The sequence below is a fragment of the Pararge aegeria genome, chromosome 19 (assembly GCF_905163445.1).
Source record: "Pararge aegeria chromosome 19, ilParAegt1.1, whole genome shotgun sequence".
Classification (NCBI taxonomy): Eukaryota; Metazoa; Arthropoda; class Insecta; order Lepidoptera; family Nymphalidae; genus Pararge; species Pararge aegeria.
Window position 1 is genome coordinate 5,290,877 of NC_053198.1, and position 24,864 is coordinate 5,315,740.

The 24,864-nt window shown below is 34.8% G+C and overlaps 2 protein-coding genes across 2 annotated transcripts in view; both read left to right on the forward strand.

Moving 5' to 3' along the window:
- Window positions 1-15,159, forward strand: part of LOC120631918 (transcription factor IIIB 90 kDa subunit) — a 71,721-nt gene extending 56,562 nt beyond the window's left edge. The window contains exons 4-11 of the mRNA XM_039901612.1: window positions 4,346-4,495; window positions 5,793-6,019; window positions 6,880-7,006; window positions 8,934-9,077; window positions 9,705-9,938; window positions 11,114-11,363; window positions 12,522-12,700; window positions 13,888-15,159. Of these exons, the coding sequence (XP_039757546.1) occupies window positions 4,346-4,495; window positions 5,793-6,019; window positions 6,880-7,006; window positions 8,934-9,077; window positions 9,705-9,938; window positions 11,114-11,363; window positions 12,522-12,700; window positions 13,888-14,012 (1,436 nt within the window). The 3' untranslated portion in view covers window positions 14,013-15,159. The remainder of the gene's footprint in view (window positions 1-4,345; window positions 4,496-5,792; window positions 6,020-6,879; window positions 7,007-8,933; window positions 9,078-9,704; window positions 9,939-11,113; window positions 11,364-12,521; window positions 12,701-13,887) is intronic.
- Window positions 15,160-21,127: 5,968 nt separating this feature from the next.
- The window catches only part of LOC120632283 (protein pellino), a 107,476-nt gene continuing 103,739 nt past the window's right edge, over window positions 21,128-24,864 (forward strand). Inside the window, exon 1 of the mRNA XM_039902116.1 lies at window positions 21,128-21,557. Within this exon, the coding sequence (XP_039758050.1) occupies window positions 21,544-21,557 (14 nt within the window). The 5' untranslated portion in view covers window positions 21,128-21,543. The remainder of the gene's footprint in view (window positions 21,558-24,864) is intronic.

Here is a 24,864-nt window from a genome sequence, read left to right on the forward strand (position 1 = left end):
AGCGAGGGTTAAAGAGAGTGTAAAGTAAAATCATGCATATCCCATACATGATTTGACGCGAACTTATCATTTGTAAGTAGGTACCTAATACCATACTGGCTGTTGTCTTCGTTCGGTTTTTTTACATATCCCGTGGGAATCGTTAGTTACCGGGGGATTAAAAGTATCCTATTTCTATCTCCAGTTATCTCTGCAAAATTGCGCCATGATCGGTTTAGCTGCGAATCCATGAATTAGCAACAGATGTTTCTCTTTTGAAATTCCCCGGGAACGTTACCCTAGACTTTTTACGGGATTAAATGTATCATATATCCATCCCCAGGATTCAAACTATATACTTAAATTTCATCAAGATCAGAATAGTGTTTTAGTTTGACACACCTAAGAAATAAGTAAACATAGGAACATGCAGACTTTCGCATTAATACTTTTAGCATGTATACATTGATGGTATACTGGTTCGGAGATGTCTGAATATTTTTTTGATATATACACGTTTATTTAAATATCTTTAAAACATTAGCAGGTTCAGTTGAGGAAAATAAATAAGGAATAACCAAAGAAAATATCACGGGTGTTGACATACTTAAGTAAATCGTTTATGGACGCTTTGACTTGCGTCATTTAATACATATATACAAAAAAATTAGAAAGTGTTTGCTGGTATGTTGTTCTTTGACACAGCAACGGAATACAACGGCGTAATTTTAATAGACGAAAAGTTACATAAATGTTTTGAATCTCGAGAAAATCAATTCACTTCGACAAATTCAAAGGCCAAGTCAGTGCTACTATATGTATATTTTACATAGTTAAAAAAATATTAAAGTTAAGCAAGATATCTAAGCTAAAGGCTCTTCTTATAGATCTAACAATAATAGAATGTCACATAACATATTGAATTCCATGCATCTCGAGGGATTTTATTTTTATTTATTGCTTATTTATACTGATATTTCCTACAAGTGACCTACGCTTAATTAAAAAATATAAAATATAATTTATACTAAACTCAACGACTAGCGAGAAATCATAAAAGATTGCAAAAAAAAAATACAAATGTCGTATTCTGAAATCGAATCCGTTCACGTCATTGCTTTAAGAAGTTGATAAGTATATTGTATAGCAACGTTGATGTAATTAATTTAAATGTAATTTATATTTAAACTTCTGCATTTTTTAATACCTGAAACTATCCGCATCAGAAGCGCCAAGATCCCAGAACCCAGAACTTCTTTCTTATAAACCGACTTCCTTCAAAGATAAGAAGAGATTATCATTCGGATTCAGATGTTTCTTTTTAATGATTGTTTGGGCATAGATCGCAAGATTTGCAAAATATATTTTTTTTGGTCGAAAGGCGTTTATTCCGAAATGGTCCCATTTAAATTTCCTATAGATCTGATGAAGAGTTTCGGAGACAGACAACGGAACTCGACAAAAAATTACAGCAAATCAACCGAGATTGCTGCCGTCGCATATAGGGACGCAATTTGATAACGCACGACATATTGATAACGCAATCACACAACATAACACAACACCTGATACACTCGAAAGACTTACGCAGATATATTCAGTTTAACGGGGTGCACCCGAATTTAATAAATTTAAAATGCGTATAAAAATTTTCGGAACCGACGGGATTTGAACCTGCGACTCTCTGGAAATCGCGGCCTGAGCGCTTCCCCAATTAAGCTACGGCTCAAATTATAAAGTTAGTAGGTTTGGTAGTTACCTAGTAGTTGCACATTTTTCCGTGACTGGAAGATAGTTGTAGCGCATAGTATTTAAGCTGGATTTATACAAAAAATGATTTACTATTTAGTTTGCATACATTTATCCACGAAGTCGGTTTTTTTTATTAATTCAGTAAAATATTGTTTTAATAAACGTTACGAATGTATTTTAGGTGAGGTAAGAGTGATCTATATATATAAAAGAGAAAGTGTGTGGGTATGTTCCGTATAGGCTCCGAAACGGCTGGACCGATTTAAATGAAACTTTCAGGGAATCTCCGGATTTACCTGGCGAGTAGTCCTTTAAAGTTTGGTGACGATCGGAGCACTCCTATTTTTGAACTGTCAAACTGTCAAATACAGCTTTTCTACTATGATGATTTACTATGATGATATTCTATTGTTGGGTGTACATGGGTGTAGATAATGATCTTCACCCTCTCAAGAGAGAATAGAACAGAATGAATACGGAGAGAAATAAATGATTTAATATATTATGAGACTTAAATTAAAAATTTAATGATGTAAGTTTATTGTTTAAATAAAACAAAGAAAAATCTAGCCCGGTGAAGCGGCCTGGGTACGCTAGTATTTTATAAATGTGCAATGTTTAATACTATTTTCAAGACGTAAGCCATTTAAAGCTCCATCCGCCGATGAGCGCGGTGACGTATACGTTACAGCCTGCCCGGACGATTGCAAATTGATTTTTGTTAAAGAGAAGAGTAGACTTTTGTATGAACAACTTATTCAATAGCAATGATCTTAATCATTATTTGTTATATGTTAACTTAAATATTTTTTTAGATATGCATTGCTTTTACACTGTCATTATTTTAACTTCTTTAAAATTATCTCATTAATGTTCGGCACCTCTCAATTATACGACCAACCAATTTAGGCACTATAAAAATTAACAATCATTTCCTTTTTTAGATCTTCGCTTGATATGTACTGCTGACTGTCAGACATAACAACACATCTTAGGAATCAGATATTCAAAGTAACATGTTTTTATCATATAATCAAAACTAATTGAATAAAAACTTTACGAGATGAATATTCTGTACCTTATAATATACTTACGCAAATTATATAGATTTTTTTTAAATTTTACATCGTTTGGTATATCCGAGAGTAACATTTTTTAAATCAATGGGTCAAGAAATGTTATCTACAACTTTAATTTATGTATATTATTATGTTTAAAAGAAATTACCTAGATACTGCCATAGAATAACTAATAGTACTTAGCACTGACCTTTATTATACTATGCGTAGCATAATAGAGGTCAGTGGTAGGTACTTAGGCGTTCACTAAACCATAGATAACAAACAAATATATTGGAGACGCTAAACTATTGTTTAATTTATAGATATGGCATTTACGGGATATGTCTATGAAAAAGTTCAAAGTTTGTGTTAAACGTAAGCTTATAGACAAGTTCTATTATAGTATTAAGGACTACGTCAACGATAAAAATGCTTGGGTGTAAATTATTGCTCTAACCAGGTTGCTTCTTTAATAGTTTTAAGTGACAATGAGATGGTGATAACAAAAAAAAACAACCGGCCAAGTTTGTTGTGGGCTTCTTTTAAGGACGAGGACGCGTTTGGAGCCCTCGTAGCTTTAGTTTTAAGTTGACGAATTTAGTTATCGCCATCAACTCACTTCTATGTTATATTTTACAAGTAATGTACGCATCAAGAGTGCCATATATGTGCCTATTTGAATAAATAAATATTTGACTTTACTCTCAATGAGTATAGAAACAAGTTAATTCGTTATCAACATAAACGGTCGCGAAAAAAACGCTTTCAACAATGACTTCGCGTCGAATTGATAATTTTCTGCTTTTGGAAGTCTGTTGAAAGAGGGAGATATGGGGTATCACGTATCGACTTAAATATAATCCAAAACTTGTTGGCTAACTATTGCCCGATATGGAAAGTCTCTCGTCGGACTGTGACATAGATTAAATTATTTTTTGCCGAAACTACTTTGCTTACGTGTGCTTGTTACCTTCCCACTCGGTCGCGTCCCACTAAAATCAATCTCTTGACTCGTTCCCTGTTCAATGACAAGGACAAGTTTTTGGCATGCATATTTTGTGTGTTTGATCCTGGTGCAATAGAATTAGCAAAATATAGCTATTATGTATTGTGCCCAAAAACAGTGAAAACGCCTCGCGCACTTCTTACTGTACACCCCCGGAATTATGTTAGCTGACAAACCTAACCTTTTCTATTTTCCCCATTTTATGGTAAACTTTCAAAATATTAGAGGTAAAATAATTACTGTCAACTGCTAAATGGAATGAAGTGACTAACGGTCTGTCCGAGAAACACTACTAAATTGGATTGGTTTTTGATGCTTCAATATTCGTCGGGTACACGGTCTCTGTATGCTCTTAATTCTGTGCCTGGTGCATAATCGCATGCTTGTAGAAGCAGGCATCGTCGAATATAGATTTTCATCGAAGTCGCTACACCATCTCGAATGTTTTTGTTTAACCATTTCCTGAACAGAATTTAAAAAAATATTATGTCCAATTCCACAAGACTTTTGAGCATAATTGATAAAACTTTTCACCTGCTTGTTACAGACCCTTGCCTCTACATTCTCCGATTTGCATCACGATTAAAGTTCGGAGACAAGCAGCATGAAGTCAGTATGACAGCCCTACGGCTAGTACAGAGAATGAAAAGGGATTCCATACATTCTGGGCGACGGCCCTCAGGGATATGTGGAGCAGGTAAGCGCTACTGTTTATGAAAGTCTATTCCAATTAGAACTTAGAATTAGTTTGTAAACGATGTGGACAGTAAACTCGACAGTGTAGGGCTGAGTATATGCTTTTATACTAGACGGCCGATTGGCGCAGTTTGCAGCGACCCTGCTTTCTGAACCCAGGGCCGTGGGTTCGATTCCCACAACTGGAAAAAAGTTCGTGTGATGAGCATGAATGTTTGACAGTGTCTGGGCGTTTATATGTATATTCTAAGTATTTATGTATATTATTCATAAAAATATTTATCAGTCGTCTTAGTACCCATAACACAAGCTACGCTTACTTTGGGGCTAGATGGCGATGTGTGTATTGTCGTAGTATATTTATTATTATTAAACTATTTGGACAGTAAACTCGACCTTGTGGGGCGAGTATATGCTTTTATAACATGATACCGAAGGAAGGATATTAGGTACCTATACATAAGTTTAAAGTATGTATGAAAACACATTTAATACGTCGATGTTACTATACTGTTGATGAATTTCTTAATGACAAGGTTGCTTGAAAGCAATCCGATCTCACACAAGATAGAACAAGTTAAATTGTAAGATGATGATGGAAAAGGCAACAGCTAAGTTTCTTGCCAGCTTCTTCTCGGTAGAATTTGTCTTCCGGACCGGTACGGTAGGAGTCACTGCAAACATATAAAAGAACTTGACGTTTTAAAAGTGCTTATATTCGGTCGACTTAAATAAATGTTTTTCTGTATGTCTGTTGGTTTGTGCGCGTATCACTTTGGTACCTTTATAGCTGATACTCCCGATTAAAATAATATAAGTACAACGTGAAAATGAAAACCGAAATATTTCTTTACAGGCTTTGGTACATTATGTTCTGTCTCTGAGACTTATCTGTGAAACCGCAGTGGCGTACACAGGGTTTTTGACCAGGGTATCCAAAAAGCAGGTACATGGCATAAAATGGAAAAATTCTCCTCCAATACGGGTTATATAAAATTATTTGGGTATGCAGTGCTTTTGTGCATGTATGTAGTGCACGCCACTGTGAAACCGAAAACGTAATAGTTTTTGAGTGCCATAATTTTTACTGGAAAAAAATCAGATACAGCCCTAAAATCACATGCAAAATTAAAATCGAGTCACTCTTGTCACTTTACAAGTTACGCGTATCATAGCGTAGGTTTTTACTATGCGCGTGTCGGTCTTTTATCAATAGGGTGGTCATAAGTAAACACTTAGAATGTTTATGTTTATGTATTAAGAAATTTAAGCATATTATCTTTTTTTTCTGATTTCAGCTCTTCTCATAGCGGCACGTTTGCATGAATTTTCGCGAACGCCCGCCGACGTGGTGCGAATAGTTAGAATACACGAGACGACACTACGTAAACGTCTGTTTGAATTCGGCGAAACCCCTTCCAGTGCTCTCACCCTCGATGAGTTCATGACAGTGGATTTAGAGGAGGAACAGGACCCTCCTGCGTTTAAAGCAGCCAGAAAGAGGGATAAAGATCGTTTACAGAAGGTAAAATCCTTATAACGCGACAAATGAAAATACCTTATTTACTTCAACATGGAGGCGTTTTTAACTTTTTTTTATCTATACTAATATCATAAAGAGGAATGGTTTTTTTGTTTCTATGTACCCAATAGGCTCCGAAAGTACTGAACCGATTTTAAACATTTCTTCGGCAAAAGAAAGCTAAACTTTCAGGCTGTAGCCTGAAAGTTTAGCTTTCTATATACTATAATATATTTTCAAAAAAGTTAGAGATCTTTAAGTAAATTGTAATAACCCAAAGTAGCAAAATTTTGCCCATAAAATTCATTATATAGCTTGCGCCGAGCAAACTATTGATCATACATAAAAATTAGGCATTACATGATTAAATTACTCATTATTACCTACAAAACAGTCCACGAGAAAATTCATATATCTATCATAGTTAAGTCGCAGTAGCAGCTTTTGTGTTCTAAAATTTTATAGAATCGCCCGTAGAAACAAAAGTTGGTTACATGAATATCGCAGTATTAATTTTTATTCAAATATTATTCAAATAAATATATATTTTTATCATCAACAGTATTTATATAGCAGTAAAATATATTTAAATTTATTCAAACACATTTAATGTACAAGTTATCAGGTGTTAAAGTCCTAACACCTTAACAAAACAGTTGTTTTAAAAAAACTATCCTCAATACAAACCGTTTTTTTTTTCAAAAGAAAACTCAACTTAAAATATGCTTTAAAAAACAAAACAAACGCGGCCGAAGTCGCGGGCAACAGCTAGTTGAATTTATCCATATTTCGTTGACGGTTACGGTGACGGGCTTCAACCTTAATTTCTTGTTTTTATTGAGCCATATTTGCTTTCCGGACAGTTAATGGAAGAGGAGGATGGTGAAAAAGAATTGACTGCATTGCAGAGAGAAATAGACGCTCAATTAGAAAAGGACTGCAAGAGAAAAAAAAACAATGGCGTGGGGGCGCTGCCAGTTGCAGAAAATGGTTTGTGGTAAATTTTAATTCGTAAGCGGTGTCATATTAAGAGCTAGATATGAAGTATCTCAGACCTGAATGAACCTGTAACGCTAAATTGGCGATCTGCGTAGCTGATAGGTCAGAGAACCGATGGACAATGAACGGACAAACATGTGTTTGAGTGGCGACTCCGCTCCAGAAACGCAATTTTGGTAGTGTTAACCTAGTACTTTACTAGTGTTACTAAGTTGCAGGAGGCAGCAGAAGTCTGTACAACACACAACAACAACAAATACTTATCTTGTGCCCCTGACACTACATTGTTTGTCTGTCGCAAGATTGTTTACCTGGCACAAAATTGTGGTGTTTTGTGAAAATCGCGCGAGAGAAATCTCGTACCTATCGCGTTTGTGAATGAATTGTCAGATAAAGCGGTGTGGAAGAGGGAACGAGTTACGACACGACTCACTTCACCGTAGAGAAGAGAAATTTGGCTCACTGATTAGAAAATATACAGCACTTTTGATCGTTAGAGCCGTAGGTCTTCTAGCTCTTTTGCTCATTGAATTAATCTTTCATGTCTATAGTTCGCGGCTACATTGGATCTTTAGTTTCTGTATGATACTTAATACAAACTAGCGAATGCAATTCGTCTGTATCGCGGTATCGGAACGTGTGTATCGATACAGGCGACCGCTTGCAGCGACACTAAGTTTTTACAGAGGTCTTAGCGCGCGACATCTGCACGCGCGTCGTTCGCGCGTTAAAAATACGCCCAGTGCAATGTATCTTAACTATTATAATAAACCTTATTACTTGCCTTGAATAGTCGCGTTTCGCTTATTTTTTTATTTGATTGGTAATCATTTTCAACAGTTAAAAAAAAATACTGAAAACCTCAGTTCGACTCGTTTTTTAAATATGCTTGGAATCGACTATCATTTTCATGCTCATTTTTGCTATTTGTAAAAAAGGAAAAACTTTCGATATAAAAATCACAGAAGGTAATCAAGTCCGTTCTTCAAGATATTTTTAATTCCAATTAAGTTTTTGTAAGATAAATGTTGGATAATGGACTTTAATCAGAATTACATGTTATAGCTTTTGTCCGCGACTTAGTTCGTATTTTTTAAAACTCCCGCTAAACTGCTTATAAAGAATCTGATGTCCGTCACGAGGAGGAAAGAGATGGGTCTAATCTAAATCTAAATAAATTTTATTTAGATTTGGTTTCTGGGAATAGGAAGACTCTTGGCAATTGATATATGTTGTTCTTATTCTTATTTTAAGTACAATTATTGCCAGTGCCTACCCATTATCGGCCCGCTACAGGGCACGGCTCTCCTCTCAGAACGAGAACGGTTTAGGCCGTAGTCTACTGACACGCTAACCAAGTGCATATACGTAGACGTTACACGCCTTTGACAACATTATGGAGAACTCTCTGACATGCAGATTTCCTCTCGATGTTTTCCTTCACTATTGAAGCAAGTCATATTTAGTTGCTTAAAACGCACATAACCCCAAAGAATTAGAGACGCAGAGCTGTGCTAACTGGACAACCGCCGTTTAATAGTAGATAATAAAAACAAAAATGGTTAATTAATAGAATCCTAGCTTTAGTTTTAAGTTAAAGAATGCAGTTATCACCATCACTAACATTAGTTTAACATGTTAAATGTGTGAACGCTTCATAAGTGCCTGTAATTTATTTATACTCTTTATTTGCACACAAATAAAAATACAGAAGAAGAATAAAAAAAAAACACAGACAAAAGTAGTATACACGCGACCTTATCGCTTCGTAGCGATCTCCTCCAGGCGACCGTAGGATAAGGAAAACGAAAGGATAACGTACTGTAATAAGGTCTACATGAATAAAACATTTTTCAATTAAAATTTTTTGAATTTGATTTTGATCTGTAGGTTTAAGTTTTTGATAAACATATTACAGACGAAGTTGCTGAGGCGGAAGATGAAGAGGCTTCCAGATTCGCAGCACAAGACACCCTATCTTTAATCGGAGAAATAACTAGGGACGGTCAGCCTAACAACGCCGCAGCCACAAGTGATAACAGAAGATTAGAGCAAGGCCTTGGTAGGTATTCCGCCATTCTCAAGCTTCTTTTTCTCAGTCGTTTTTCATATTTGAAGTGTGACAGAACACTGTAACTATTCTGATGGAAAATATACAATAGGAATAATTGCGGTAACTAAAATACTGTATTAATCTATTGCTAAATGATTCATGTATAATGAAAACTTATTTTAATTTATATTCTTAGTGAGATGAGTTATTTATTTTCAATGAATTAAACTAAAAAATCTAGCTTAATCCGCGATACAAGGGGAGTCGCCGAATGACGTCACGTCTACATAAACATAATTATGTATATCATTTATTTTGTGATTACAAACGCAGTTCTCAGTTGCGCAGTTTTGTGTTATCAATAACAAAATCTATAATCTTTCGTTATGGAACAAGGACTTTCTATGTAGCTCTTATTTGCCAATGACGTCACGAGTGCGGCTATGACACGGCGGGCGTTTTCGCGGGAAATATATTTTTAAACATAATTTGCTATTTATATCAGCAAAACCTTTAATATCTGCAACAATAAGTTATGTTTTGGATGTAGAAACTTCCGAACATCATAGAGCAGTTTTTTCAATAGTCATTATATAATATTAATAATTTAAAAAGTGATATTTTTTTCCCCATTAGGACCTGAACTAGCAGTTATAGGTCTAGGGCAGCAAGATGACAAAACTGAAAAATTCCTAAAGCCCGATGTAGTTAAACAGCAGTTCAGCAAAGACCTGATCAACGCAGAGGATTTGGTCCTGGGGTCCGCGGAAGAACAATATATAGATACACTTATAATGAGTGACGAAGAAGCAAGAAACAAAACGAAAATGTGGCAAAACATAAATGCTGACTATTTGAAAAACCAGAGAGGTAAGTTTTTAATGCATTCATATTTTGTCGACCTTGATTCGAAATTTGAAAATGGATTTTTTATTGTTTAATCTTGCCAAAAATTTACTCGACTCTAATTTTATTCTGAGAACTCGTAGTCGATTAGTCTAATATTTTAACAAGTCCCGGGACTTTGAGGCTTCCCAAACCTAAATAACCTGAAACGAAAGGGTTATGCTCTAAAGGATGAAGAACGTCAATTTTCTAGATGATCGGCAGGGTGATTACGTATGGCGAAAACCTCGCGATCATTGCTGTCAATCGTCACTTTTGTATATTGATTGTACGCAAAAGAGACGTTTGACACCAGTAATGGGGCGATTTACGCCTGTCGTGAGATACGTTATCACCCTGCGGGTCTAGAACATTGGCCATTGTTGTCAGATTTATGGTACTGAGAATTCCTTTAATTAAATAAATCATCATTGAATAAAATTAACGTTACTTTCTTAATTATTAAAGTACAGTGTTTTTATTCACATTACGGTCATATTTAATTATTTATTTTTATATGTACATAACGGTTATATTTATTCGGTTTAAGCAGCCTTGGCGCCTAATTATCTACTTACTTAATGTGAACCCGTTATATTTGGTATGTAATTAGATTGCACGGCCGCTTAGAGATTTCGACAAAAACTGTCTTAAATCTACGGTTCAGATATCTAATGAGTTTACGCAGTATAACGGCGATATATGTAAACAGCTCGTTGGTGTCTAAGCTACGGTTTACAAGACCCTGAGTTCGGTCGGTCTGGCATATCGGGAAAATATAGGTTTTTCTTTTTTTTTTGTCAATACCAACATGGACTTAGTTGTTGTGGACGTCTTATTAGAATAGGGCGCGTTTGAAATGCTCGTAACTTTAGTCTTAAGTTAACGAATGTTTTACCGCCTTAATCTCACAACCGTTGACGACAGTTCGCAGGTTATGCAAGAAACACGTCCCATAAAGTACCGCCCCGTGTTCATCAACCTGAGTCGTAGGTGTTAAGTCCCATGTGCCCTTAATTCATTATTCTAACGGGCCTATATGTTTAACACTTACACTCCAACAAAAGGGTAGGCCAGTGCCCCACCGTGAAACGTTAAAACGGTAAATATATAATGTTATTATGTTGTGTTTTTTTTTAATTTCAATATAATATCAACAGTTAAAGAGGAACTGCGTGCAAAAGAAAGGGAGGAGGGTAAAGACAAGAAGCGCAAAATTCGCGGCTCATACAAAAAGAAGGTCGCTTGTAACGCTTCCACGGCCGGGGAGGCGATCGGGAAAATGCTCGCGGAGAAGAAAATGAGTGCAAAGATCAACTACGATATACTGAAGAGTTTGGATCAGCCCGGGACACCTTTGAGAGCCCCTTCCACGCCTTCTACGCCTATACTCGTGCGGAATGATACTGAGTAAGTTTCGTAACTTATGTTCGATATCTTATTAACGTTATAGGCGCTGTACACAAGTGATTATGCGTGTACGTACGTGTTGAGGTTAAATCATATCAAATCAAATCAAAAAAACTCTTTATTATAAAACTTGCACAAAGCAATAAAAAACACAATTTAAAGACAGAAAGTAAAGGTACAATAGACGGTCTCATTGCTTAAAAGCGCTCTCTACCAGGCAACCTTCCAATGGACATGAAGTTAACCAGAAGGGTTAGAGTGTGCGCAAAATAATATTTAAGTAATAAATATAAATTAGAAAAATAAATAAATAATAATAAATAAAATAAAATATACTAACTTCATATACGCACATATATAATGTAAAAAAATATAATAGGTTTACGCTCCATTATTAATAGTTTTAAATGACAATGTGAGATGGTAATAACAAACAAAAATAACGACCGTCTAAGTTTGTTGTGGGCTTCTTCATAGACCAGGGCGCGTTTGGATCCCTCGTAGCTTTAATTTTAAGTTGACGACTAGTTATCGCCATCAACTCACTTATTCGTATATGTAATATTTTGCGTGTAATGGTTTTTTTTTTATTTTCTAGTCCCCAATAGAATTATGTGCTAAATTCAAATTCAATATTTCTTTATTCATGACAATAGGGACTTATGAAGTTTTCATACATATATATTTACATAAATAAATAATAAATAAATATATTACGACAATAAACACACCGCCATCTAGCCCCAAAGTAAGCGTAGCTTGTGTTATGGGTACTAAGGTGACTGATGAATATTTTTATGAATAACATACATAAATACTTATCATATACATATAAGCACCCAGACACTGAAAAACATTCATGTTCATCACACAAACATTTTCCAGTTGTGGGAATCGAACCCACGGCCTTGGACTCAGATAGCAGGGTCGCTGCCCACTGCGCCAATCGGCCGTCTGGTTTACATAATTGTAAGTTTAGGTTTAAGTTAGCGAACGAAGTTATCACATCCCGGTGATAAAGCTACGAGGGTTTCAAACGCGCCCTGGTCTAAGAAGAGCCCACAGCAAACTTAGCCGCGTATTTTTTTTTGTTATTCATAGTACTGCAATAAGAAACTTCACTTTTGCTCATGCAACATTTGTTCACGTTTTTTGCAGACCTAAAATAACAACACCAGGGGAAAGCGCAGTGCCCGAATCCCCAGTGCCGAGGAAGAAGAAAAGGAAGCCCGCCACACTCAACACGGGGCCCGCGAGTCCTGCGACCTGGCAGGCGGTCACCCCCAACGCACCGACGCCCACCACGCCAGCACCGCCTACGCCGTCGCAGATACAAGGTAACAATACAACCTGTCACCTCCACTTATGCTATTATTTTTATATGACATATTAATTCTATGATTTTAATAAATATATTTTTTTAAATAATTTTAATATAAAAGCTGCACCCCAACGGGTTTATTTAAAAAAATTATAGGGTCATTCTGATTCCTTATAACTCCTCCGCCCTCCGCTTTCCTTATAACAGCCGGTTGGCGCAGTGGGCAGCGACCCTGCTTTCTTAGTCCCAGGCCGTCGGTTCGATTCCCATATCTGGAAAATATTTGTGTGATGAACATGAATGTTTTTCAGTGTCTCTGTGTTTATCTGTATATTATAAGTTTTTATTTGTATTATATTTATAAAACAAATATCAATCAGCTATCTTAGTACCCATAACAAGAGCTACGCCTACTGTGGGGCTAGATAGCGATGTGTGTATTGTCGTAGTATATTTATTTATTTTATTATAAAATATACTTATAAAACGATTTGTATTATCGCTCGCTAACTTTTTCTTTAACTACCCGCAAAAAATTTACTTTTAAATAATATGGTACATTTGTGAAGCACTTTGACATTTGGTATCTACTAATTTTAAAATATTCTTGTCTTCTCGATGTAAGTGAACTATTGTGTTCTTTTTGAGAAATAAATGCTTATGCACCGTTCAGCAGTATTGCGTAATTCCGTTACACTTTGTATATACACTATCATGGAGTTGTTATACTAATCCCTTTGAGTATTGGTAATCCCTACTAATATTATAAATGTGAATGTGAGTTTGTTTGTTACGCTTTCACGCAAAAACTACTTAACCAATCCTTATAAAACTTTGTACACATATTCTTGGAAGTGTTAGAAGTAACATAGGATACTCTTTATCCCGACATTAAGCTCGGTTCCTTTGGGTGAGGGGATGAGTGTTTGACGATTTTACACCATAACTCCGACAAATTATAACCGATTGAAATAATTATAATATGTGTTTAATTTAGCCCAAAATTTGGTTGGAGATAGAGGACAGAACTCCTCAGCGGACAGCAGCAAACCTCTCATTTAAGGCTTAGCGATACTGATAACTTTATTTTTTTTTAGATCTACAACTAAATTTAATGCCAGATCAAAAAACAAAATCAAACGCAGACGAAGTCGCGGGCAACAGCTAGTAATAATATATTAATAGGGAACTCACCTTTTCCAGATGCCGTGGAAGATTACGACGAAGAGTTGGAAGCGGAAGTACCAGATGTTGGTGACGAGTTGTCACTCGCGGCCATGCTGCAAAATGGAGCAGACGACGACTATTACGATTATGAGGAATACTAATGACGAATTAGGACTCTTTGGATTGAAAAAGACGTTTTGTGGCGCGGTATGAAAAAACGTTCCGAAGTGATGCGGCCATGGTTAACTGTCGTAATCATGTTTGAATTGGGACCTTAGGTAACTGATGCCCGTTTTCACTAAACCTAGGAAGCGCTTAACTCGGATGCCTAATAATAAGGGTGATGCGTGAATAAAAAAAACGTTTCACCGACTCTTAGATGATGACTAAAGAAGTTAGGCGCCATCTAAAGTTACAATTCGACGGTGCGTTATGCTTAGGGAACCCGACACTTGATAGATGACAAAAATATAAATTTAAATACATACGAAAAATGAAAACTATGATAATACAAACACTAAATACCACACTTTGTGGCAAGAACCATAGACAATTTAGGTTATATGAGTTGCATAGTGAAAATTTATTACTGAAAAGTAATGCCTAGGAATTCTCTTTGATTATGCGTTACTTACTTAGGTATTATTATTATTATTTATTATTTAGGTATTGCCTTGTCCGTCGTTAGTTAAAACGGTGATTAGTCTATGGTATCCAATGAGGGCCCAACTCTGCTATTGTAATAGCAGGTTTAGGTCCCTGGCACAATTTATTTGGATTGTGTTAATAGGCACGGAATTAAAAAGAAACTAAACTAAAAATTCAAACTGATTCGGCCTCGGTTGATTGTCGTAATCTTGTATACTGCTATGACAGCAGTGTCTGAATGATATAGTTTATGTTATAGACTGCTACTGTCGTAGCAGATTATATGTTGAGGTTAGGAAACTTAAATTAGTCGCATTGAATAAGGCATACATTTTCACAGCATGAAACTGATTCTGAACTGATTCGGCCGTGATTTAATGTCACAATCTTGTCTTCAGTTAGCTTAGGATATAGTTTTTGTCAATGTTTTCTTAGAAGGGTCCCGAGTCTACTATTGTCATAGCAGACTTGAGGGGTGAAACACACCTTATTTGTACTGAATAAGACTTTAATTGGCACAGCATGAAACCTATAGTTTCTTGTTCTCAAATAAGGCATTCCGATTTAATTAAGCCAAGTTAACTGTCACAATCTTTTCCACTGTGGTGAATTCCGGGTAGCTAACGATATAGTTATTAGTCAATGTTTTCGACGGCCGATTGGCGCAGTTTGCAGCGACCCTGCTTTCCGAGTCCAAGGCCGTGTGTTCGATTCCCACAACTGAAAAATGTTTATGTGATGAGCATGAATGTTTTCAGTGTCCGGGTGTTTATATGTATATTCTTAAGTATTTATGTATATTATTCATAAAAATATTCATCAGTCATCTTAGTACTCATAACACGAGCTACGTTTACTTTGGGGCTAGATGGCGATGTGTGTATTGTCGTAGTATTTTTACTTATTTATTTAATGTTATCTAACTAGGGTCCCAAGTTTTCCATTGCAATAGCAGACTTAGGACCCTGACTAGGAAGTACAACTTATTTGGATTTAATAAGGCGTTAATTGACACAGAAATAATATGTATAGTTTTTGCTCTCCAATAAGACATTCCGAATTGCAGCCACAGATCACAGTTGCAATATTGTTCATTGCAATGACATTAGGGTATAAAACGATAGAGTTATTTAGCTATGTTATCTTTTTTTTTTCCACTACAAGTTAGCCCATGTCGACAATCTCACCGTTACAAAATTGCGTTGGTTATCTCAATGCAGCTTGTTATATTATACAAGTTGTATTTCGTAGCTAGGGCCCTAGTTAGATTTTGGTAAGTTTGTCTGTTGGGAGGCGTTGGCCGTGGCTAGTTACCACCCTACCGACAAACACGTGCCGCTAAGCGACTTAGTGTTTCGGTGCGATTATTAAATTGATTAGAGGTATGACTACCATACTCCCTAACAGGTTAGCCCACTACAATCTTAGACCGCATCATCAACACAGGCTAACTTGTACTAGAATGAAAGAATATTCGCACTGCCGTAACCGAACGACATAAAAAGCAGGTATATTTTTTTATTAGCTACAATGTCCTAAATTACACTAATACAAAATAAACTTTGAGTGGGTCGAGCCCTATCTGCTTAACTAAAGTCCGACCAGGAAAATAAAACACTTTGCCATATTGCGGATAAAAATGGAACTATTTTTTTCTATACACTTATATCTGCCCATTGTTTACCATGCAAATGTGGCGCCCCCAGAACAGGGTTTTTATTTTCCTAGTCAGGCTTTACCTTCAATCATTGTTATTATTTAAGAAAAATCTTTTACTAATTTATACATATGTATTCAAAATAATAAATGGAATACCGTTGAGTGAAAAATGTAAACATGGATCGTTATTTGAATGTTGTTATTGGACGTAGGTAAACTTAAATGTTAAAATCTACAATAACTTCTGTGTATGTAATATTTCTGTGTATACATATAGTAAAAAAACATAAATTGCAAACTTGGCATTGTAACTTCTTAGATTAAATGATTCGCAGTTAAAACAAGGTACGATACTGTATCTCAATTTTTTGTAACCAGCAATTTATAACAGTATTAGTATAATGCAATCTAGCAAGAAAAAATGTTCGGTTATCGTTTTTACTCATTCAAATTCAACTCATTCATTTCAAATAGGCCTAATTTATAAGCACTTTTGGAACGTCAAGTCAGTCTGTTTGTAGTGACTCTACCACCGGTTCGGAAGGCACATTCCACTGAGAAGAACCGGCAAGAAAGTCATCAGATTGCTCTTTTCCAACATCATTTTATAGCTTCAACATCTCAACTTAACAATCTTTAGAATATTTTTGTTTTGTGAGAGATTAGAGCGGAGTGGCCTGCTTCCAAGCAGCCTTGTCGTTAAGGAATTCATCAATCGTGTAGTAACCACTATTTGTTAAATGTGTTTTAATATATTGTTTAAACTTCGCTAAAGACAGATTGTTATCTGTTGGGTGTTTAAAGTTTTTTAATTTAACTTATACTTATGGCCTTACTTTTAGTTAGATGACTTATTTTTTATTGCTTTTTTGTATTTCAAGGAAAACAATGTCACGAACGAATATGCTTTTTTTTTCTAGCTAACTAACAAAAATATGCTCTGAATTCGCGAGTGGACTATTTTTTTTAAAGACCCATTTTGTCGACTAAAGGAAGGTACCTAGGTTTTAGCACCCTAGAATAAATATAGTACTGAAAGACTTGTGTTTTAATGTTTACGGTTTTCTACGTCTAATTATGATTTATTAGTTTCTGTTATTTTATTTAAGTGATCTAGGAGTTCAATAACCACGCGACGTCAGGCGTGCTGAGTCAAATCATAATATAATTTTTTATACTCACAAATACATTATCAACACATTATTTTTTGTCATGGCAGTAAATCATTGGTAAATGAATTCCTGAGCCAAAAAATAAATAAAAATTTGGCATAATAAATTGCTAGTATGGATAGACAATGGTGTCAAATTATGTTATACACTAACTTATGTCTAAACGAATGGAAATATGGCAAAAAATGGCTTTTCGTTTTCAAGGGATGACACTATTTTATGACATGTCGATGAAGTTAAGTTTTATAGATTTGTGTACCACTGAATTGGGGCATATTCGGTTTTTTTTTCATAGTAATGTGACACGATGTGGGTCATCGTGGTAGTTACTATGAAAAAAAATATGCCTAACAAATAACAAAATTTAGCACTTCGCAGGGCTTGCAAGAAACATGTCCTTCGAGGTGCCAACCTGCGTCCACCAACCTGAGAATAATGACACCGGTCACCACGCCCTTCAGAATGTAACACATAATGCCGGCAGAAATAAGCATCTGGTTGTACATAAATCTTAAATGTAAACTTAATTGGCATCCCAAAGAGTCCATTTAAAAATAAATAAAAGGAAGGGTGGCAAAGATAGACCTTCAGATTGTCGAAAACACAGAATTAAGAATATACAGAAAACGTGTACACGACTTATATAGAAGTGTCAAAAACCACTCCACTTTAGTAGTGTTTCTCGAACAGCCGGTTTGTCACTTCATACCATTTTGCAGTTGCCAGTAATTATTTTACCTGTAATGTTTTTTTTTTTATATACTACGACTATACACACATCGCCATCTAGTCCCAAAGTAAGCGTAGCTTGTGTTTTGGGTACTAGGATAGCTGATCAATACTTGTATGAATATAATACACATAATATACAGATAAACACCCAGACACTGAAAAACATTCACGTTCATCACATAAACATTTTTCCAGTTGTGGGAATCGAACCCACGGCCTTGGATGCGGAAAGCAGGGTCACTGCTCACTGCGCCAACCGGCTGACAAATGTTTACCATAAAATGTGGAAAATGCGTATAGTTAGTGAGAAAGCAATATTCCGCGGGCGTGAAGTGAGACGTGCGTGATGCAGGGCGAATCACTGTTTTTGCGGGTTCTGTATGTTCCTAATTCTGTGGTCGAAACCTTACCAAATTTGAAAATTTGGTTTTATTAAGAGACTTGTGTACTATATTAGAAACACTTACTGCTTAGCACAAAAAAAACACTGTATTGCATTTTATTTGTCCATATAAAAAGGACAATCTAACATGTTTTAATAAAAACATAATTGTTTCGTACTTTAAACATTTTTTTAATGCATACCTACTTACAGTATTTGAAATGAATGATAACTAAGTTTGTTTGTAAAGCATTATTGGTAGGTAATTTAGATAAAGGTTTTTTTTTCTTGAAGTATCTACGTCATCCTTAAACGACTCTACAAGCTGGGGGTCAGAATCAGTACTAGCTGAAGCCTATGCTAGCTGTGGAAAAGGATGCGTTTTTATTATTTTGGAGCGGAACCTCAAAAATTGAGTGACATCAAACTTTTTGCTTCATTACAGCAATGAAAATTTGAAATCTGCGCATAACAAGAATGCAAGTCGAAACTTGAACGCAATGTATGAACTAAAATGTATATATTTTTGTTGAGACTTATACCATAGGTATAATTCACTAGTGTGGTTTAGTTAGCTTCTATCGATAAGTTTTATATATCGAACACAGGTTTTGAATAAATATTTTTACTTTATTAAAAAGAGCATAACTCGTCATCATCAGCGTAGATCTATGGCTTAGGTATACTTAACTACCTTAATATTATCGTTTGAGCTGGTAAATTAAATCGGTTGAAATCACCAATCTTACACGACCATACTACTGATTAAGACTGTTTGATCAGGTCCGGTTGAATTTTCTATAAAGATTTGTTTTGACTCAACACGCACAGCAGCATGGCTTTGGCATCTCATTATTGTGTTGTATAAGGAACTCTTGTATTTAAGGACTTTCGATTCAGGAAATAAAATCGATCTAGTTATTAAGAGTGAAATTCAGTCGATGATGAGATAAAGATCAAGTTTGTCAAAACGGGGACATTTCTATTTTATTTTAGTCTAAAAGTAATATTTGATGGCCGTCATGGCGTGCTGCATTAGGTCGGCCACCAAATCCGGCGTTAAGTTAGATCGGGTAACCAAATTGACTTGTGTACACAGGTTCCAAACAATTTACTATTCGACCGACGATGCGCTGCGATCCTACCTGAGTACCTGTTTACACTTGGATCGAGTATGGGCTGCAGTCGAATACAATGTAACTGAATAATATTAAAGCTGTATGAAATGTTCCTCGATTTCCTCGTATAAAAAAAAGAAACAAACAGATAAATTTTTCATTAATTAATTAATATTCTGTCCAGTATTTCTGATGCTTATAACTTTTCAATCAAGACCACAGGAAGAAATGCTCGATGTTAACTTGCAACATGCACTCAAAAGGGCTTAAACCCAGAGCCGTAAAGCACAATATCATCACTATGGTACAAAATAACCCCCCAGCCAGATATAAATTGAAAATATTTAGCAGCAGTGCTCACTTATCAATGATCACTGGTAACAAAGTTGTTTTTAATTGGAAAGATACATTTAGAGCTTTGGCCCAGCCCACTGCTTCAATACGGGTTGGTGGGCTTCAACAATTATCATTTCTACCAAATTTCATATTTATTGACCGGGATAAACGGCTTGACATTCCCTCCATATCAATGCAGGAGTTTACAGCAAAAATTTCCTAACTTCATGCTGAGGACTTTTTCATCAGAAAAACTTTGATCTCGAACCTTAATGCCTTAAGACTTCGTGCCCTTAATACTGGAAAAATCTTAATTTTAGGGTTGGTGGATGACATGATATGGATACGGTGAACTCATGAATCATCTATCAAAAAAGGAACATCACTACAACAACGCGCGAGCGGTCTTGTCGCGACAAGTTCGCGGCTCGAGTACCGAAGTAATACCTAACAAGCGTTGAATCAAATGCACCCGGGTTACTATAAAAACACCGCTCAATACCAATAGTCGATTCATTTGTGTGTTGAACTCTAATTTAGTGATAAACTTCTAGTCGTATTCAGTATTTTCTCTATTTAATGTCAGAATAATATATTATTAATTATTTAAATTTAAATACCTACTATATTATGGGTTTTATGTGTACCACTCAATATAGAAAGAAAAAAAGAATAAGTGGTAACAAGTTGGTGGAATTATTAAGATTTGAAATATATTTACGTTATAAATGTGGCAAAATTCCTTGTTATATTTCCTGTTTGAGTTTGATGACGGAGCTTCGGATAAAAAGATTTATAAAAAGGTATGTTGGACCTATAATTAGTTCTAGCTAAAAGAATAATAAATTAAAAATTAAAATTTTATTATTTTCGCTCATTTACTAGTACCGCCAAATAACAAGAGGAAGTCTGGAATCCGAAATCGGAATTGCGAATACATGGTTAGTTACGTTTAGAAATTATATTTTTCTGTAGTGCATATTATTGCCCATAGATAAGTCCTCCCATATAATTTTCATAAAAATATCATTTAAAATTGTGATTTATTGCCGTAAATGTAGACAAAACATACACTTATTGTCTATATTCATGACTAATTTTATTTTATAAACTTCATTTTTCCTAGCATTTAAATCTTCATTTTTTTAACTAGCAGCACTAGACTTGTACGAGCTTCACTGTGCTCTGAGCTCTATGGTTGTACATTGTATACATTTGTGGTCGGTCGTCTGTGGTCGTGTGTTCGAATTGCGAATCGTATGAAGTTAGCTTCAGTTTATTCCACAAAGTACCTACTAACATAAAACTTAATTGTATTTTAGTTTGTGTTTACGAGGAATCTTTCCTACACGGTACACTACATAACAGTGTATTATTTTATTAACTATCATTACTTGATTGAAGTCTTAAAACTATAACACGCAAACTAAGCGCCGATATTATAATTCATGTTCCTTAAAGTGCAGTGCGAGTTTTACGAAGGTAGTGGAATAATGAAGAGTAGTGTATTTATCGCTTTGTAGCGATGAGTGAATTGAATTGAGTGCTATTTTCATAAAATTCATGGTGTTTCCGATATTGTCAGTGTCGTTTGTAAATTATAGTTCGAATCATAGGGTCCACAACCGAGCAGACGGATTCTACCATGGTCGTAAAACGGTAAGTCGTCATACCTTTTCGTCACAACGTGGTGTTGTATAAAAAACATTGGTTTTGCCGTCACGTTCGCTTTTATCCGTCTAATATAGTTATCGCTTAATATATCTTCGATATTTATACTCTGAAATGAATTTTGCTTAATAAAAATGATAAAAAAATAAGTGGCGTCTCGTAAAAGTACCTACATGAAGCTAGTAGTTTTACGAATTTTATACCAGCGGTCCATGTTTTTGTTTACGTTTTACAATATCTTCTCTAATCGCCCCACATTTTATTGTTATGCCCGTTTTCTTATCTCCCTTTGTGACATTTTTTGATTGTAGATTGGTTTGTTTACATTTGGTTTTGTCAACAAAATCGATTTTGTGATGGCCTTTTGTAAGTTCAAAGTTGTCAGATTCTAGTATTTAACTTGCAAAGTGAGGTCTTTGTGTTCACTTCCGTTAATAAGCACTCTTTTTTCCGTTAAGAACGAAACTTCACAAATAATATGTCAAGCCCAAAAGTATATGAAGTTATTGCAAAAGTACTTAGGGTACAAAAGAACTCACATCAGAATATTTATTACTTAACAATTTTTATAAACCTACACAGGCTTGTGTGTTCATATTTTTAGAAAAAATAAATAAATGTATTTAAGTAAATAGAGAATTTGGGGAACAAAAAACACACTGTTTATCTCAGAAGCTGTTACTTCTATCCAAAGTCAGTTGTCCTGTACTTAAACTACAAATAAAACTGTTTATTATTATCACTGATAAAAAAACCAATTTATTTGTTGATTATTAATCTGTAGTTAAAGTTAAGTTATTTAAAGTTCAAACTCAAGTTAAATAAATCTGTAGAATTTTAGCTATTAGAAGCATCAGCCAATAAAGTTTCCAAACATAATCAGTAGAAACTATGCATGCTATGTAACCAAAAAAGACTATCTAATGATAACTAATCTGCAATGTTAAGTTAAAAAGCCTGTAACATTCCCTTAAAAACAACAAACAAAGAAAGGAATGCAATAAGGATTTTTCAAATTTGACTGGTAAGTCCTACCAGAGATTCTAAACAAAAAACCTAAACCTGTTATTCGTCATAATCATCATCATATCAACCTATTAATGGCCCACTACAAGAACCGGGGCACCTTCCACAATGAGAAAGGATTTGGGTACGATTGTTGGACTCCACATACCTTTGAGAACTTTATGGAGAACTCTCAGGCATGCAGGTTTCCTCACAATGTTTCCTCCCCTCTTGAAGCAACAGATATTTTAATTGCTTAAAACATACATTACTTAGAAAAGTTATGAGGTGCATGGTAGAATTTGAACGTGCCACTCTAAGTCAAAGTCAAAGTCAAAAATATCTTTATTCAACTAGGCCCACGGGTGGCACTTTTGATGCGTACATAAGAACCACACGGTAGTGAGATGATGGCGATAACCACATTCGTAAACTTAAAACTAAAGCTAGGAGGGTTCCAAACGCGTCCTGGTCTAAGAAGAAGGCCACAACAAACTTAGCCGGGTGTTTTGTGCTCTTGAAAGTGAAGTTGAAGTGCTACCCACTGGGCTGTCACAGCTTCTTGTTATTAGTAAAAAAATAAAATAATTTAATTTTTGAGCAATACCTGTTGATCATCCCTATATCAAATCAGTTTACTACATTTTGGTTCTTGGATTGTTTATAATCAGTAGACCAACATGTTTTTTTGCTTTGATATCTATGGTTTAAAATGAAAGAGAAAAATCCAAAAAAGTAGGTGGAAAATCGAAAAATTATATTGTGAGGGAATTGTTGTTTTGGATCACATAAAAAAAGTGTCATTTTTTAGTTGGTATGAAGTTAGTTGGGTCATCTAGTCATTGAACGAAAATCAGAACTTTCTTTTAGTATGTATTTTTTATATCCTTTAATGCTTATAAAATGCCTTTTATATTATATATTCATTTACATAACAATGAAATACTGTTGTTATATAAGCATATTCCTGATAACAAGTTAATGCTGTATCAGTAATTAATTTATTTTAATTAAAGTTTTTATTTGGATAGAGAGATAAAATAATATCTAATAATAATTATTAGATATTATTTACTTGTAAAAACACATTTCCTAAAAATATTTTGATCCATAATTAGTATTATAATTGTGGAAGATTTTTCAAAATCCTAAAACATACATATGAAATTGCTGGCAACAGCTGTTTTTTAATAAGTTAGACAGGTCTCACAAATGTGTGATTCTATTAGAAATATATACAAATAACCAAGTTTAATAGCCCAATAATTGTTGGGTGATTATTTACATCAAGCTGCAAACCTAATGTCAAGGAATATTTAAAATATGTGAACACCAATCATAAAAATTTAAAATAATAATTTCTTATTATATTTGCATTTAGAAATTTGGAAACAGCTGAAAAATTAAGTACTCAATTGAATATTATTTTCTGCTGCCTGGAACAACTACAATTTATTGAATTGATACCTCCACTAATGCTAATGTGAAATGAAGTCATTGCACTATATTATTCCAGTTGTGACTAGAATACATATAATTGATATACTGGGTAACAGCAGGTATAGTCTAATTGATACTAATGGTAGTTACATTCACACACATTGATTTCTGGATTTAAAAATTTGGAAACAGCTGATCAAACGAATTATCCAAACAAATGTATTTTTCTGCTACATGAAATTTCTATCAATGCAACGCAATTGATTGAATTTTTATAGGTACTAACTTTGCACCAACCTGCCAAAATGAATTATAAATCATAGGTTTAAAATGAACTGAGACATAATACCATATTATATGTATATATGACGCTCTTTCCATTTTTTACTTTTGGTAGTTAACTTTTCCTCAGTCGAATAGGTAAACGAGTTTAAAATCTCAACCATAAACAAAGAAAGCACCCAGGAACAAAGAAAACAAAAAAGAGATTATTTGGGAACCACAGAAAAAACATCACACTGATGCTTTACGGTAGCGAGAAAAAGATGTTTTATATTTAATTTAAGTGACCTTTACCATGAATAAAGAGCGTCGACTTGCGGAACCCTCTCATTAAACTTTTATAAAGCTTGTTTGCGATTCGCGGCCGGTTCTCTATACAATGCCAGCTTGTCAAGATTCGTTAACTAACGTTAAAAATGATGCTGATGAAATACGTTCACCGACCATCATAGCATAATAACTATGTTTTAGTTAAGAGGCGGAGAAAAATAAAAATGATAATTTTTCCAATACATATGGTGCCTACCTACTTATATATTGTTGTTAATTCTAAGCAGCTAGATAAAAA